Source organism: Dendrobates tinctorius, unplaced genomic scaffold (assembly GCF_039654945.1).
Source record: "Dendrobates tinctorius isolate UK_male_01 unplaced genomic scaffold, ASM3965494v1 ptg000073l, whole genome shotgun sequence".
NCBI classification, from domain to species: domain Eukaryota; kingdom Metazoa; phylum Chordata; class Amphibia; order Anura; family Dendrobatidae; genus Dendrobates; species Dendrobates tinctorius.
The window spans coordinates 12,158,265-12,174,003 of NW_027361741.1; the positions used below are offsets into that span (position 1 = coordinate 12,158,265).

The following is a 15,739-nucleotide window of genomic DNA, read 5'->3' on the forward strand; positions in this document are numbered from 1 at the left end:
TGTCTCCCATCCTGCCATCATATGTTGCCCCGTGTGTCTCCCATCCTGCCATCATATTTGCCCCATGTGTCTCCCATATTGCCAAGATATGTTGCCCCATGCATCTCCCATCTTGCCGTCATATGTTGTCCCATGTGTCTCCCATACTGCCATCATATGTTGCCCCATGCGTCTCCCATCCTGCCATCATATGTTTCCCCATGTGTCTCCCCTCCTGCCATTATGTTTTCCCTTGCGTCTCCCATCCTGCCATCATATGTTGCCCCATTTGTCTTCCATCCTGCCATCATATGTTGCCCCTTGCATCTCCCATCTTGCCATCATATGTTGTTCCATGCTTCTCCCATCCTGCCATAATATGTTGCCCCATGTGTCTCCCATCCTGCCATCATATGTTGCCCCATTTGTCCACAGCTGTACAGTTCATTGCTGACATAATTTTGAACCCAAAGTTCTACAGCCATCCTCAGCATCTACAAATGCTTCTCACTAAATTAGAAAATCATCAAAAAGTTAATTTAATTACTTCAGTTTTTCAATACAAAAAGTCAATCTAATATATTTTATAGTCATTACAAACAGAATGATCTATTTCAAGTATTTAATTCTGTTAATGTTGATGATTATGGCTTAGAGCCAATGAAAATCTAAAAGTCATTATATCAGTAAATTAGAATAATAAGCAAAAAACACCTCCAAATGCTTCCTAAGCATTTAAAAAGGTCCCTTAGTCTGTTTCAGTAGGCTCCACAATCATCAGGAAGACTGCTGAGTGCTGGCATGACAGATCTCCAGAAGGCAGTCATCGACACACTCCACAAGGAGGATAAGCCACAAAGCATATTAATAGAATGTTAAGTGGAAAGAAAAAGTGTAGTACAAAAAAGTGCACAAGCAACCGGGATAACGGCAGCCGCGAAAGGATTGTTAAGAAAAAGTCATTAAAAAATTTGGGGGAGATTCACAAGGAGTGGACTGCTGCTGGAGTCATTGCTTCATGAGCCTCCAAACACAGACTTATCCAGGACATGGGCTACAAGTGTCGCATTCCTTTTGTCAAGCCACTCATGACTAATAGACAACTCCAGAAGCGTCTTACCTGGGCCAAGAAGAAAAAGAACTGGACTTAGTTGTCCAAGGTGGTGTTTTCAGATGAAAGTAAAATTTGCATTTCATTTGGAAATCAAGGTCTCAGAGTATGGAGGAAGAGTGGAGAGGCACGCAATCCAAACTGCTTGAGGTCTAGGGTGAAGTTTAAACAATCAGTGATGGTTTGGGGAGCCATGTCATATTCTGGTGTAGGTGCACTGTGTTATATCAAGACCAAAGTCAGCACAGCTGTCTACCAGGAATTTTTAGAGCACTTCATGCTTCCCTCTGCCGACAAGCTTTTTGGAGATGGAAATTTTGTATTATCAAGAGGAGGATGAGATACACCAGACCCAACAATGTATATGAGCTGAATTCTGCTATCAAAGCATCCTGGGCTTCCATAACACCTCAGCAGTGCCACGGGCTGATCGCCTCCATGCCATGCCACATTGATGCAGTAATTGATGCCAAAGGTGCCCCGTCCAAGTATTGAGTGTATTTACTGAATATACATTTCAGTAGGCCAACATTTCATATTTTACAATCATGTTTCAAGCTGCTCTTATAAAGTATTCTAATTTACTGAGCTACTGACTTTTGAGTTTTCATTGTCTGTAAGCCATAATCATCAACATTAACAGAAATAAACACTTGAAATCGATAACTCTGTTTGTAAGGACTTTATAAAATATATGAGTTTCACGTTTTGTATTGAAAAACTTAAATAAATTACGGTAACGTTTTGATTCAGACCCAAGACCAGATACCTACAGTTTTTTAAGTATCTCTAGACTAGGCCCCTAAATATATTTAGAGTTTAGACCAGACATCTACTGTAAAGTCAAACCCCAAACCATAGCCTGAAATACAGATCACCATGCAGTCAATTAAATCAAATTCATGCATTGGTATTTTATCTTTGAATATTCCAGCACAGTCTCCTTCTTCTCTATCACTTCTCACCAACTGGTAGAAGCATCCCCTCCATTCTCACACCTTCAGTACTGCAAGCTGTAGTCAGTACCTCTCACACACTGTAATCTGCATTTTCTATCCTGTCACTCCTCTCCTATTGCAAGTAGCATTAAATGACCCTCCCACTACTTCCCCACTGGGTGTAGCATTCTCTCAACATCCTCTTCTCACTTGTATTAACATTCTCCATCTTCCAAGAACTTCCACACTTTAAGTAGCAGTGAATTCGACTTTTCACCCCTTTCCCACCGGAGCAGCATTTTCTTCTTCTGACTCCTCCTTCATTGAATACTGTGTTTTCCTTCTTTGCCCCATTCCACATTCCTCCCTCACACACTGCAAGCAGCAGAAAAACAAAATAAATATTTGCATTAGCACATATAATAAAGATCATTACTGAAGTTCATACCTTTTGGAAATTTGGTAAAAAATTTCCAAAAGGTACGAACTCCAGAAATGATCTTTTTTATATATACTAATTCTAATTTTTCCTTTATAATTTTTGATGCCAATGTTACACTTCCACATTCTGTGACATGTGTTCAGTGGTGCTTTTTTCCTGATTGGTTGCTATATATTAAACCCATGATTGAAGGTGATTGGTTCGTATTTTTGTTAAAACAGGATCTTGTGGATATGACATACTGTGATTAAGGATGCTGAGTGCACCAGAAACAAATCATTTTTTTAATCTCTCCCCTAGTTTTTTTTTTTTTAATGGACAAAATAAAGCTATTTTTCTCAATTCTCACTGGATGGATGTGCTAAATATTTTTCCTCTTTGCCTTTAAGGCTGTGTTCACATTCCATCGAAACCCTTACATTGTCCTGTTCCAATATTGGCAGCTGGGAGCAGAATTAGCATTAGACGCACACCAGAGGAGCCCAAACTTCCTCTCTAACTATAATGAGCTCCACCAGCTTTCTGTCAAGATTCCCATCATATTACACACCCAAGTTCAGCACTACTCTGATAGGAGGAAATGTCACAAGAGGCACGGGGGGCAGTGAGGGACTTTCAGCAGACCGCCAAGGATAGTGGAGCAGAGAGGCAAATCAGGGACTGTCCCACTGTATTCGGGATGTTTAGGACTAATGGATTTATTTTTTGTTCATTTATTCATAGTTGTAGCAGCCATAGCGTTTTACATTTTTATGAAAGCTTCACTAACATGAGGTTTTACTTTTTTGCAAGATGAGCTGTAGTTGTCTTGAAGTTCAATTTTGCCAACACGCATTTAAGTGTTACATTTTTGTCAAATTTTTATGGGTTTAATGGAGTAAAAAAACAATCACACCATTTTTTTATGGGATTTACTGATCGACATAAATAATGCATTGACTGTATTGTAAGGGTTGTTGCAATGACAGATATGCCAAATATTTAATTACCTATTATTTACTGATTTGTGATATTTATTTTTTTCTAAAGTGCATTAAATGTAATTATTATCATTTTTTGTTATTATTAATTAGTAATTTTATAGAAGAAAAGATCTTTGACTTTTATTTTACCCTAATATACAGGTATACACTGATGAATTGCTATATAGATATGTATCTGTATATACCAGTACAATGTGCCTGAAAAGAAGAAGAATATAATTTGCATATTCAAGTGAAGTAAATTCTCTGATAATTGGAAGTGCAATCTGTGGCTCAAAGCTATCACTGTTTCATGCCATGGTAGAGGTTATGAGATTGAATCCTGGGACAGTCCACATCTTTAAAGGGAATCTGTCACCCTTTTTAGGTTTTGGAGTTAATAATATGGGCATACAGTTTGTATACAGGTGAAATTAGCCATACCTGTATGTCTCCTGGATGTGGCCTTCTTAAGTAAAAATCAACTTTTGCACCTTTGCTCTTAAAGGCTATGGAGTGTAGGCTGCCCAGAAGAGAAGACTGCCAACGGTTTTCATTATGCATGTTTTCTCCTCTCCTTTTCTTCAAATGTTCGTTTCCTGTCATGTGCGCACTCGGAAATCCCGCTCCTGCGCATTCTGCCAGCCGTCGCTCATCTGCCCTTTCTTTGAGCATTGAGCACTGTCTTCATTGTTGATGTGCACAAGTGTCAATCAGTCACTGTAACTTCCGGTTAAAGTGATTTCTGGCTTGTAAGGGATAAACAGTTCGTGGGGATGCAGTGAGTAACCGGAGACAGAGAAGGGGTTAACAAGAATTTACTGAACAGGCAATAACACGCAGTACTCCACGCAGGGAGGAAAAAACAATCAGAAAAAGAATATACAAAACAAGAGAACTTATCAGTTGCTGTTCTGGCAGGGGTAAGGCTGGAAAATCTCTTGATGTACAAAGTCTCTGGCTCTACTACGGAGATACAAGTAGCACTGCCGCCCAACAGTGCTGATAGATTCAGTTCTGCTTCACTTGGGTGCACCGAGATGTGGAAACAGTCCTTTATGTGGATTCCTCAGAAATGGCGCAACAGCCCGTGGTCTTACGGAGTAGTCTCTAAACAGTTTGTCCGGTGTCTCAGGTAAAACAGGCATATCCAACAGTGTGGGAACAGACAGTAACTTAATAGCATCACGAGAAGTCTTAGGGTCAGCACTCTGAGGTGTGGGACAAATGGAGTTGTCAGCGTGAGCAGTGGAGAGGGAGTCAACTATCTCCTGTCGCCTTCCCGCCAAGTCTGATCCATTACCGCGCTCAGGTCGCCTTATATACCCCGCGCCCCCTGCTGTCTGACAGAAAGGTCTCTCCCGGGCAGAGGAAACCTCCCCCGCCAACAGTGGTGACAGCCCCGATAGTTCCGGCCTTAAAGGGCACTGCAGACTGCTGACTCCATCTCGACTCATCTTACACCCGCACAGTAAGTGAATTCCCCATAGTGCAGAAGAGCAACTGCAGACATGCGCAGGTGCGGGATTTCCAGGCATGCACATCATATGAGAGGGACACTGAAAAGAAGGGGGAAGAGGAATCTTGTATAATTAAGACCGGAGACAGTCTTATCTTGTGGGCAGAGCATGCCCCATAGCCTGGAAGAGTGAAGGTATAAAAGATGATTTTAATTCCAGGAGGCACACAGGTATGACTAATTTCACCTGTAAACAACCTGTATGCTCATATTATTAACTCCAAAACCTCAAAAGGGTGACAGATTTCCTTTAAAAGGGAAGAATTAATTCATTAAATGAATGTCTGTACAGAGCACAGACAGATGCTTGCCCATCCCCCAGAGTCAGCAGAGGAACTGCACAATCACAGCAGCATCCTCTTCTCAGTACTTAGTCTGTACTGCTGGCAGATACTGTAGACAGGATGTGGAAGTCAGGACACAACACTGACCTTCCGGGATACCCGGACATCTCTTCCAATTCGGGACTGTCCCACTTGTACCATGATGATTGGGAGCTATGCAAATAGATCTAAAGAGATCGTGTCATTGTCTAGTTTTCAAAGCCTGTGTGTGCTTCTGGTGCTGCTAAACCTAGGTGATCAGACCTACACCACTGCAAAACATCATCTTAACAGAAACAAAATATTCATATGTGTTAACTACATTCAGCTGCTCACATTGGAAATTTTAGACTTTATTCACACTTCAGATTTCACATACTTCGGAGATGTTAACTGCATACAGATGTCTACTAGTGATGAGCTAACGTGCTCAAGTAAGGTGTTAACCAAGCATGCTCGGCTGCTAACTGAGTGACTTCGGTGTGCTCGAAAAATATGTTTGAGTCCCCACAGCTGCATATCTCGTGGACGGTTTGACAGCCGCAACACATGCAGGGATTGCCTAACAGACAGGCAATACCTGCATGTGTTTCAGCTGTCAAACAGCCACGAGACATGCAGCCGCGGGGTCTGGAACGTATTATTCGAGCACACCGAAGTCACTCGGTTAGCACTCGATCATGCTCAGAAAACACCTTATCCGAGCACATTCGCTCATCACTATTGCTTACCATTGTCAGAAGCCAACACACGCCATACACTGAAATATTGTTTTAACAGAACAGGAAGTCAATAGCAGCACATTCCTGGAACTTGTTTTCATTGCTATTTTTGCAGTATATTTATTTTGTACAAATACAATGCGCAAACATGGTGTGAACTTTCCCTGCTGTTAATTTTATTAACATGTCAGAAATGGCTAATGCAGAATATGTAAATTTATCTACTCATATGCACAGTCATTGTTGTTTTATATTGGTGTGCCGAAAACCAGCATTTTTCATGGACAACCTGTTTAAAACAATATTTTAATTGTCAGTGGTGCCAAGTAAAAATTTGCTAGAAAGAAGGGCGATTTAGAAAGATCTAGCAAAATTGATTTTAGCTTTTCGCTTTTTAAGGGGTTGTCCACCTTTTGGGTCATTGATTTTTATTTAAATGCATGTATTTGGGTCTAAAAATTGGGTTTCATTAAAAATGTTTCATGGTTTGGTAGCCTCTCTGTTTAAATGAACATTCCACACATTTAACTTTAATGTTGTCTGTTGTCATAAATTAGCTGAAAGGAGCTCAGAAAAATGCTCTCAGAACAAGCCTCCTGATGAATTTTCAGCTAACTCTTCCTGCAGCAATAGATGGTGTAACATAGAGATTAGTGACGGCAAATGTTGAAAACTTGCAATGAAACTCAATGGCAAAAATATAATTAGCTCTAAATACAAGCATTTAAGTAAAAAAATGAATAAATAAAGGAGCTTTAAGTGTTCTGGCATTACATGGGTATGACAAATTATTTTTTTCACACTTATGTTTTGGATATGCTCACAATTTTCAGTATGGATATTTTCTAATCTCATTTTTTTCAATACATTGTAGAAACAAAGTAGTGTGCAAAACTATTAGGCATGGGCAGAAAAAATGTTGCAAAGCAAGAATGGTTTAAAACATAGAAGCAGAAATAGTTTAATTTTCTGAATTACCAAAATAGATTACCAAACATAGAAGTAGAAATAGTTTAATTTTCTGAATTACCAAAATGAAGTGACTGAACAAAAGGGAAATCTAAATAAAATCACATTAATATTTGGTGTAACCACAGCATTAATTCTTCTAGATACACTTGCACAATTCTCAAGAAACACAACAAGTTGTTCTAAACATCTTGGAGAACTAACCTCAGATCTTCTGTGGATGTAGGCTTCTGTCTCTTCCTGTAATCCCAGACTGAATCAGTGATGTTGAAATCAGCGCTCTGTGGGGGCCATATCATCACTTCCAGGACTCCTTGTTTTTCTTTATGCATAATGACATTGGTTGTATGCTTGGGGATGTTTTCCTGTTGCATAATACATTTGGATCCAATCATATGTCTCCAAATGGTATTGCATATTGGATAAGTGTTTGCCTGTATTTCTCAGCATTGAGGACACCAAGAACTTGGCAATGTTGAAGACGACTGATGCAGTGTCCTGTCAAGGAAACAATGCAGCAGATAAAAGACACATTGGCTCCGATTCATCAAGATTGATGTTGTTCATGCTAATGTTATTGCAGATGCTCCTTAATGAATTAGGCATATCTCATTTGATGTATCTCAGTGTGTCTCTCTCAAATCTTACTCCAGTCATTGGGGTTCTGGAGTAAGATTTGTGGTGTAAGGTGCGCCACAAATTGTCATGAATTAAGCAAGAGGGCATCATCCTTCCTTAGTTCCACCCATTTCGACAGAGCTGCCCGAAAACTGGCGTAAAAACTAGAAAAGTCACAAAGATTTAGTGAATTTTCAAATTTTTTTTTATAGAATTCTGGTTTAAACACTCTGATGAATCAAAGCCATCATGCTTACTTCCCTTCAAAACTGGAAGATGTCCAGCAGTGCCATCAGCTCAGACCTGGCAGCAACCAGTGGGACCCAGCAACACCAATCTACTGTTTAGAGAAGTTTGTCCAGAAGTGTTCTTCATGGAAGAATTGCAGTAAAAAAAAAACATACCCTCTACATGGATATAAGGCCAAACATAGGAACTGGGGTGCAGAAAGCTGGCAGGCAGTGCTCTGGACTGATGAGTTAAAATTTGCTATATTTGGCTGTAACAGAAAGCAGTTTGTTCACTGAAGGACTGGAGAGTGGTACGATAATGAGAGTCTGAAGGAAACAGTGAAGTGTGGTGGATGTTCTATGCAAACATGGGGCTGCATTTTTCAAATGGATTTCAGGATTTAGTTAGGACTAATGGTGTCTTCAATGTTGAAAAATAAAGGCAGATACTTATCGATTATGCCGTACGATCAGTGAGGTCTCTGATTGGCTCCAAATTTATTTTGCAACTGGACAACGTCCCCAAACATACAACCAATGTCATTAACTGGTACCTTCTGTATAAGGAAGAAAAAGGAATCCTGAAAGTGATTATATGGTCCCCACAGAGCACTGACCACATCATCAAGTCTGTCTGGGAGATTACATCAAAAGACAGAAGGATTTGTGCAAGTCTACATCCACAGAAAATCCGTGGTTAGCTCTCCATGATGTTTGGAACAACCTGCCTGCCAAATTCCTTCAAAAACAAGTGTATGTGCAAGTGTATCTAAAAGAATTGATGCTCTTTTGAAGACTACGGTTTCATCAAATTGATTTGATTCAGATTTTTTGTTTTGTTCATTCACCTTGCATTTTTTTGATTGATAAAAATAAGTTATAAACATTTCTATTTTTGAAAGCATTCTTATTTTTTAGCGTTTTTTCCACACCTGCCTAAAACTTTTGCACATTGCTTTATGTAAGGAGCATATCTCTGACATACCTACAGGCCTTCATGTCTCCAGTGTATGTACCCTAAAAAGAGTAACTTTATGACATACAAGAAAGTATAGTCCGCTACGCTCTCCTAAGCATGTGAACAGAATCAAAGATTGGTGTAAAGAAATGTCTTTTATGGATTTTAGTAGTTGAAGAAAATCCTAAAATGTATATCATATATTCAAGTGTCGTAGGATTTCATTGAAACATACGTGGGAGATTACGGTATATATATATACTGTATGCACATTTATGGTAAAGGTTGTATAGTCTCTTCATTCATTGTTCACATATAGATGGCTCAGTTTTGAACGTCAAGTGTTTGGTGGGGAACAGTTTGTCTTAGAAAAGGGAGACTATCCAAGATGGGACACCTGGTCTAACAGCCACAAGAGCGACTATTTGATGTCCATCCGTCCCTTGAACATTGTGAGTTATTCATTTTTTATTCTTTTCTTATATAGCGCCATTATATTCTGCAGCGCTTTGCAGACATCATCATCACTGTCTCTAATGTCCCCATTACGTTGTCTGTTAGAAATTGTGACCGTGTTTTATGACATATAACTATAAACACGTCCTAAAGTAGTACTGATTGTGTGCAAATAATTAATATGCCTACGAATAAACAGCATGTGTACGACCAATGTAATTTAAAGTCATTTAACCCCTTAACGACCTCCAATATGCCCTTTAATGGCGACAGTTAAGAGTACTTATTCCTCAGCGCAGCTTTTTAATGGCGCTGAGAAAAAAGTGTATAGCATCCCCCAGAGTCGGAAATTTTTCAGGGTCTCAGTTACCCCCCAGAGAACATGATTCAGGTAGGTTTTTGCCAACCCCAGTGCTGAGATCACTGTTATTCATGGAATAACAGCGACCACAAGAAAATACAAAAGTCAGATTTTCCATTTAATTGCTATCTCCTTTGATGGTGTGAATGCACATCAGAGGAGAGAGAAATGGGGTCCCCCCCGTGGTACCACCGGTGTCCCTGGACCCTCATGCATCCCCCCCGTGATGTCCCCTGGCCGGCAGTGTTTTTTCCGGGAAGAAAATGGCGGGCGCATGCACAGGACGCCTGCTGAGATCAGCTGACTGGCACCCGGCAACAATAGGAAACTTTTCCTACTGGTTCATTTTGATCACTGTGATAGACCCTATAACAGTGATCAAAATTTAAAAAGTAGTAAATCAAAACCCCCTTTATCACCTCCTTAGTTAGGTAAAAATAATAAGATTAAAAAAAATGTATTTATTTCCATTTTTCCATTAGAGTTGGGCTAGGGTTAGCTTTGGAGCTAGGGTTAGGGTTAGGGATAGAGCTAGGGTTGGGCTAAAGTTAGGGTTTTGATTAGGGTTGTACTAGGGTTAGGGGTGTGTTTGGGTTAGGGTTGGAGTTAGAAATGGGGGGGTCCCACTGTTTAGGTACATCAGGGGGTCTCCAAACATGACATGGCGCCGTCATTGATTCCAGCCAATTTTGCGTTCAAAAAGTCAAACGGTGCTCCCTCCCTTCTGAGCCCTGCCATACACCGAGTGTTTTTCCCCCATATACAGGGTATTGGCATGCTCAGGAGAAATTGCACAAATTTTGTGGTCCATTTTCTCCTAATATACTTGTGAAAATGAAAAAATAAGTTCCAAAGTACATTTTTTGTGAAAAAAGTTAAATGTTCATTTTCTCCTTCCACATTGCTTTAGTTCTCGTGAAGCACCTGAAGGGTTAATAAACTTCTTGATTGTGGTTTTGCGCACCATGAGGGGTTTTTAGAATGGTGTCACTTTGGGTTATTTTCTGTTATATTGACCCCCCACACTCACTTCAAATGTGAAGTGGTCCCTAAAAAATGGTTTTGTAAATTTTGTTGGAAAAATAAGAACTCGCTGGTCAACTTCTAACCCTTATAACGCCCTAACAAAAAAAAAAATATGTTTCCAAAATTGTGCTGATGTAAAGTTGACATGTGGGAAATGTTATTTGTTAACTATTTTGTGTGACACCACTCTCTGATTTAAGGGTATAAAAATTAAAAGTTTGAAAATTGCAAAACTTTCAAAATTTTTGCCAAATTTGTTTTTTTTTTCACAAACGCAAGTTATATCGAAGAAATTCTACCACTAGCATGAAGTACAATATGTCCGAAAAAACGTTCTCAGAATCAGTGGGATCCGTTGAAGCGTTCCAGAGCTATAACTTCATAAAGTGACAGTGGCCAGAATTGTTTGATTTGATATTTGTGTCACAGATCATGAACAAGGTGTGTGGCGCAAGTAAGAGTAGTGCTGGCTATTAAGCATGTTCTTCTTGTGGTGCTACCTGCTGCAGCTCCTCCTGGGTTTTCTTTGTGCTCCTTTTTAGTTTGTACTGCGCATGTCAGCCTTTTAAGTGCATGTGCAGTACAAACTACATGAATTAAAAAAAAAAATATCACAGAAGGTGTTTTTTCCTGCTGGACACTATGGACTGCAGGAAAGAACATGGGGCTATACTTAATATCAAGAATAACACCTCGGAAAATTGTCAGTGCTTAGTCAAATATGTTTTATTATTGTGATCACATCATTTTGACTATTTAGCATTTATTACAATTCCCAAAAGTACGGGATAGTTAAAGGGGTTATCCTGGCATAGGTATTTTGATGACCCATCTACAGGATCAATAGGAAAGTTCATCAGTAGCAGGTCATCGTGAGTCTGATGCCCCCTTCCAATGAGCTGTGTTTTGCTCTGGCGATGGTCAGATCTGCCTTTTAAAGTATAACGACTACTTCTGGCCATTGCTGGTTATTGCACTATAGCTTCTATTAAAAAGAACAGCAGTAGTAGCAGGCTATGTTGGGCAAAGGCTGCTCCACTTTGAATGGAGCTTAGCACCTCTGTTCAAAGTGTTTACATCTGACCACCACCAGAACAAACAACAGCAGATTGGTGGGGTCACCTGGTGTCGGACCCATGACAATCTACTATACTGTAGATAGCTCATCAAATACCTATGCCTGGGCTACCCTTTTAACAGATAAGGGCCCTGATTCATAAAATCAAGTTTGCCACAATTCTGGCATAAATAACTCTCAAAAGTGGCAAAAATTTGGGACTTTTTGAGTTGGTCTTTTGACTGGAGTAAGATTTCTCGAGGCGCACGCCACTCATCAGATGTTTCTGAGGCGTAAGTCTCTTAATTAATGAGGAGCGTCTGACTCCAACACGCCCCCTCATCAAGGTCAGTGACAAAAACACCAGAATTGATTAATAAGGGCCAAAATCTTTTGGTTTTCTTTGTTATTTTGTAGTAACCATCATACATGTCAATGTTGAGGGACCTTGTTTAAAAGGGGTATTCCACCCTAAACCATATATCACCTGCCCACTGGATAGAATATAGATGTTAGATCAGCAGGGTTTCAAACACCTGGTCCCCTGTCTTCTCTACACTTAACAAGGCTGCCTGAAAGACTGGTTGTAATGGAGCAGCTGCAGAGCACTGGGATCTATTACACTTAAGGAAGCGATTAGTGACTAGTAGGGGTACTAGTTGTCGGACTCCTACCAATATAACATTTATCACCAATTCATTAGCACATTCTGGTATAGTTGCACCCCTTTATGTCATTTAGTGTTGTACTTGCTCTGACTTCTGTAATAGAGGTTACCGTTTCTCAGCTAATATAATAATGCTGTACATACTACTTGTTTTGCTCTCCTTAGTTTCTTTTAGTATATGGCTTAAAATTATACACTAAAAAGGCTTTCTGTGTAACCACCTGCATTTACCTTGTTAATGTTCTAATGTAGGACAGTGCTGAGCACAAGATTCACCTGTTTGAAAATGCTGGCTATAATGGAAGGAAGATGGAGATTGTGGATGATGATGTACCCAGTCTGTGGGCCCATGGCTTCCAGGACCGGGTGGCCAGTATAAAGGTCCTCAATGGAACGTAAGAGCCCATTTTTCACATATGGTATTCTGTCTTTCTATTATTGTGTGCTTAAACTAATTTTACATCCTGGTAACCATATAATGTTTCCCCAAAATGTCATCACTTATCATCAGTTTATAATTTCTGCAAAAACATCTTCAGAGAGGAAATTTAAGGTGCATTTAAAGTGGCCAATTATTGTGAGCGAGCGTTCATGGGATTATTTTTCGATCGTCAGCAGTGTAAATAGGCTTACAAAATGCTCAAAATGCTTAAAAATCATTGTTATCGGCAGCAGATCATCCTGTGTAAAGGAGGAAGGATCCATGACTTATCATTTTGTATGTATTGAAGTGCGGTCACCCTGTTTAAACACACTATTAAATGATAGCTGATTGGCAAATATTTAAATTAATGGCAGTCATTTAAAGCACCGCTCCTGCGTTTTTTAAGTTTACAACTGGAGTGGTATCACTAATGCAAGTTCCCTGCTTCTACAAATATAATTTCCAGCCGTTGTCTTCTGGTCTTCTAGGCGCTAAGCTACCTTGTGACTGCAGCTCCTGACTGACTAGAAGTCAGAGGTATCGGTCACAAGCTCTCAATTCAAGTCTATGAGGGCCTCGTTTTGGTCTCATTCTGGCTCTCCTAGACTTACAGTAAGAAGTGACCTCCGGCTTGCCCAGTAAATACTGGAGTGATCCGGCAGGTCACAAACAGCAGAAGACGATTGGAGCTGTGCAGATGACAGAAGACAGTGGCTGATAAGTATATTACTAGAGGTAGGAAACTTACAGTAGTGATAACATGCCGATGGTGAATATAAAAAATTGCTAGAGTGGTTTTTGAATGGCCACTATCGGCTACTGGATACACGCCCCATAGCTTTGCTTTAGGCAATGATCTATTGGTTTGTTTTCTTTCGCGTCATTCTATCCTTATAAGCCTTCACTAGCACACAGTTGAAAGGTGTCTGTAAATTTGTTATTGACTGTAGTTCCAAGGGTTTAAAATACCACATTTGGGACTAGTTTCTCCATCTCCTTTCCTGATGCAGCTCCTCTAAGGCCGGGGCCACAGTTGCGAGAAATTCACATGAGTTTTGCGTCTCAATACCCAGCACTGCCATCGGCACTCGGGACCAGAGTGTGCGGCTGCATGTATTTCTATGCAGCCACACACTCCGGTCCCAAGTGCTGGCGGCAGTGCTGGGTATTGAGATGAGAGACTCGTGCGAGTTTCTTGCAAGTGTGACCCCGGCCTAATGGTGAGATGACTGTGGTATCTAGGAACTCAAAGCTTAATCAATCATTATCACCTGGATAATAATTGTCTGCACATCTATATTTCCCATCCAGTCAAATTGTTTTATTGCATGGTGCCTAGTGAAGATTTTGTGCACCCATGTAATACATTAGTGTATGAGGTCCTCAAGAGTGACCTCTATTACCCGGCAGAGGCAAGTTCTTGGTAATAGAATGTTTGGACACCCCAAAAATGAAGTGCACTAATAGGATATATAGACTGTGGTTATACTGAGTGGACCAACCCTTTAAATAAAAACAAGCAGTCCAGGTATGTTCATGATATGGCCACCTTCACACGATGAGTATTTGGTGAGTTTTTTTACCTCAGTATTTTTCAGCCAAAATCAGGAGTGGAACAAAAAGAGGAAAAATATAATAGAAACACGTCACCAATTCTGTACTTATCACCCACTCCTGGTTTTGATTTACAAATTCCGAGGTAAAAACTGACCAAATACTGACCATGTGAACGTGGCTTAAGGAGGATAATAGCCAAAAGGTTTTGCCATACACAAACAGAACTATGATTGATGTCCAGGCGCAATAAGACTTAATTGTGTTTCTTCTTTGTTACAGTTGGGTAGGGTATGAATACCCCGGCTACCGAGGTCGTCAATATGTACTTGAGAAGAATGAATACAGACACTGGAATGACTGGGAGGCCAACCAACCCCAGATACAGTCTGTTCGCCGTATCCGTGACATGCAGTGGCACAAGCGTGGCTGCTTTGCTCCAGCCCCAGCAGCAGCAGCTTCGGCCACACCTGCCCCTGCACCAGCCAGTAGCTGAAGGAGAGCAAAGTACCCTCACCAGCTGTCACCCTCTTCTGCTGACAAGCACGGCAAGAGGAGACGAGTAAAATGATTTTAAAACCTGATGACATCTCTTTATTTTTTCAGTCTGTAATCTTCAATAAAGATTGCTTCATCACAGTTATCCTGTTGGTTATATTTTCCCAGTCAGTATATTTGGACGGATTAACATTTATGTAAGACGGCCTTATGCTCCGGATCAATTAACAATTTTTTATGTGGAATACACCTTTTTACAAAACGATAATTTTGGTTTATGAAAATAACAAAAAAGGCATGCGCACCTACCTGATCCTTCATCGCCCCTGTCCCAACACTGCCCAGTCCTCTGCCCCCCCTCTGTTTCCTATTAGGGCTCATACTCACTTGAGAGAAACTCGGACGAGTTTCACACTTCAATACCCGACACTGCCGCCGGCACTCGGATCGGAGCCTTCAGCTGCATAGAAATACATGCAGTTGAACGCTCCAATCCGAGTGCCGGCGGCAGTGCCGGGTATTGAGGCAAGAGACTTGTCCGAGTTTCTCGCATGTGAGTATGAGCCCTTACAGCGATGATATCCCATTACAGGTACAGTTGTGGCCAAAAGTATTGACACCCCTGCAATTTTGTCAGATAATACTCAGTTTCTTCCTGAAAATTATTGCAAACACAAATTCTTTGTTATTATTATCTTCATTTAATTTGTCTTAAATGATAAAACACAAAAAGAATTGTCCTAAAGCCAAATTGGATATAATTCCACACCAAACATAAAAAAGAGGGTGGACAAAAGTATTGGCACTGTTCGAAAAATCATGTGATGCTTCTCTAATTTGTGTAATTAACAGCACCTGTAACTTACCTGTGGCACCTAACAAGTGTTGGCAATAACTAAATTACACTTGCAGCCAGTTGACATGG

General features: G+C 40.4%; 1 protein-coding gene across 3 annotated transcripts in view; it reads left to right on the top strand.

Annotated features, from left to right (window-relative positions):
- The window catches only part of LOC141096188 (beta-crystallin B3-like), a 368,074-nt gene extending 353,139 nt beyond the window's left edge, over positions 1-14,935 (top strand). The window contains exons 9-11 of one of the 3 annotated variants that reach the window (XM_073582654.1): positions 9,091-9,223; positions 12,591-12,733; positions 14,599-14,915. In XM_073582654.1, coding sequence (XP_073438755.1) covers positions 9,091-9,223; positions 12,591-12,733; positions 14,599-14,812 — 490 coding nt within the window. In that variant the 3' untranslated portion in view covers positions 14,813-14,915. Of the gene's footprint in view, positions 1-9,090; positions 9,224-12,590; positions 12,734-14,598 lie in introns of all 3 variants that reach the window. The other 2 variants (XM_073582657.1, XM_073582655.1) reach the window with 2 other exon arrangements.
- Positions 14,936-15,739: the final 804 nt, after the last annotated feature.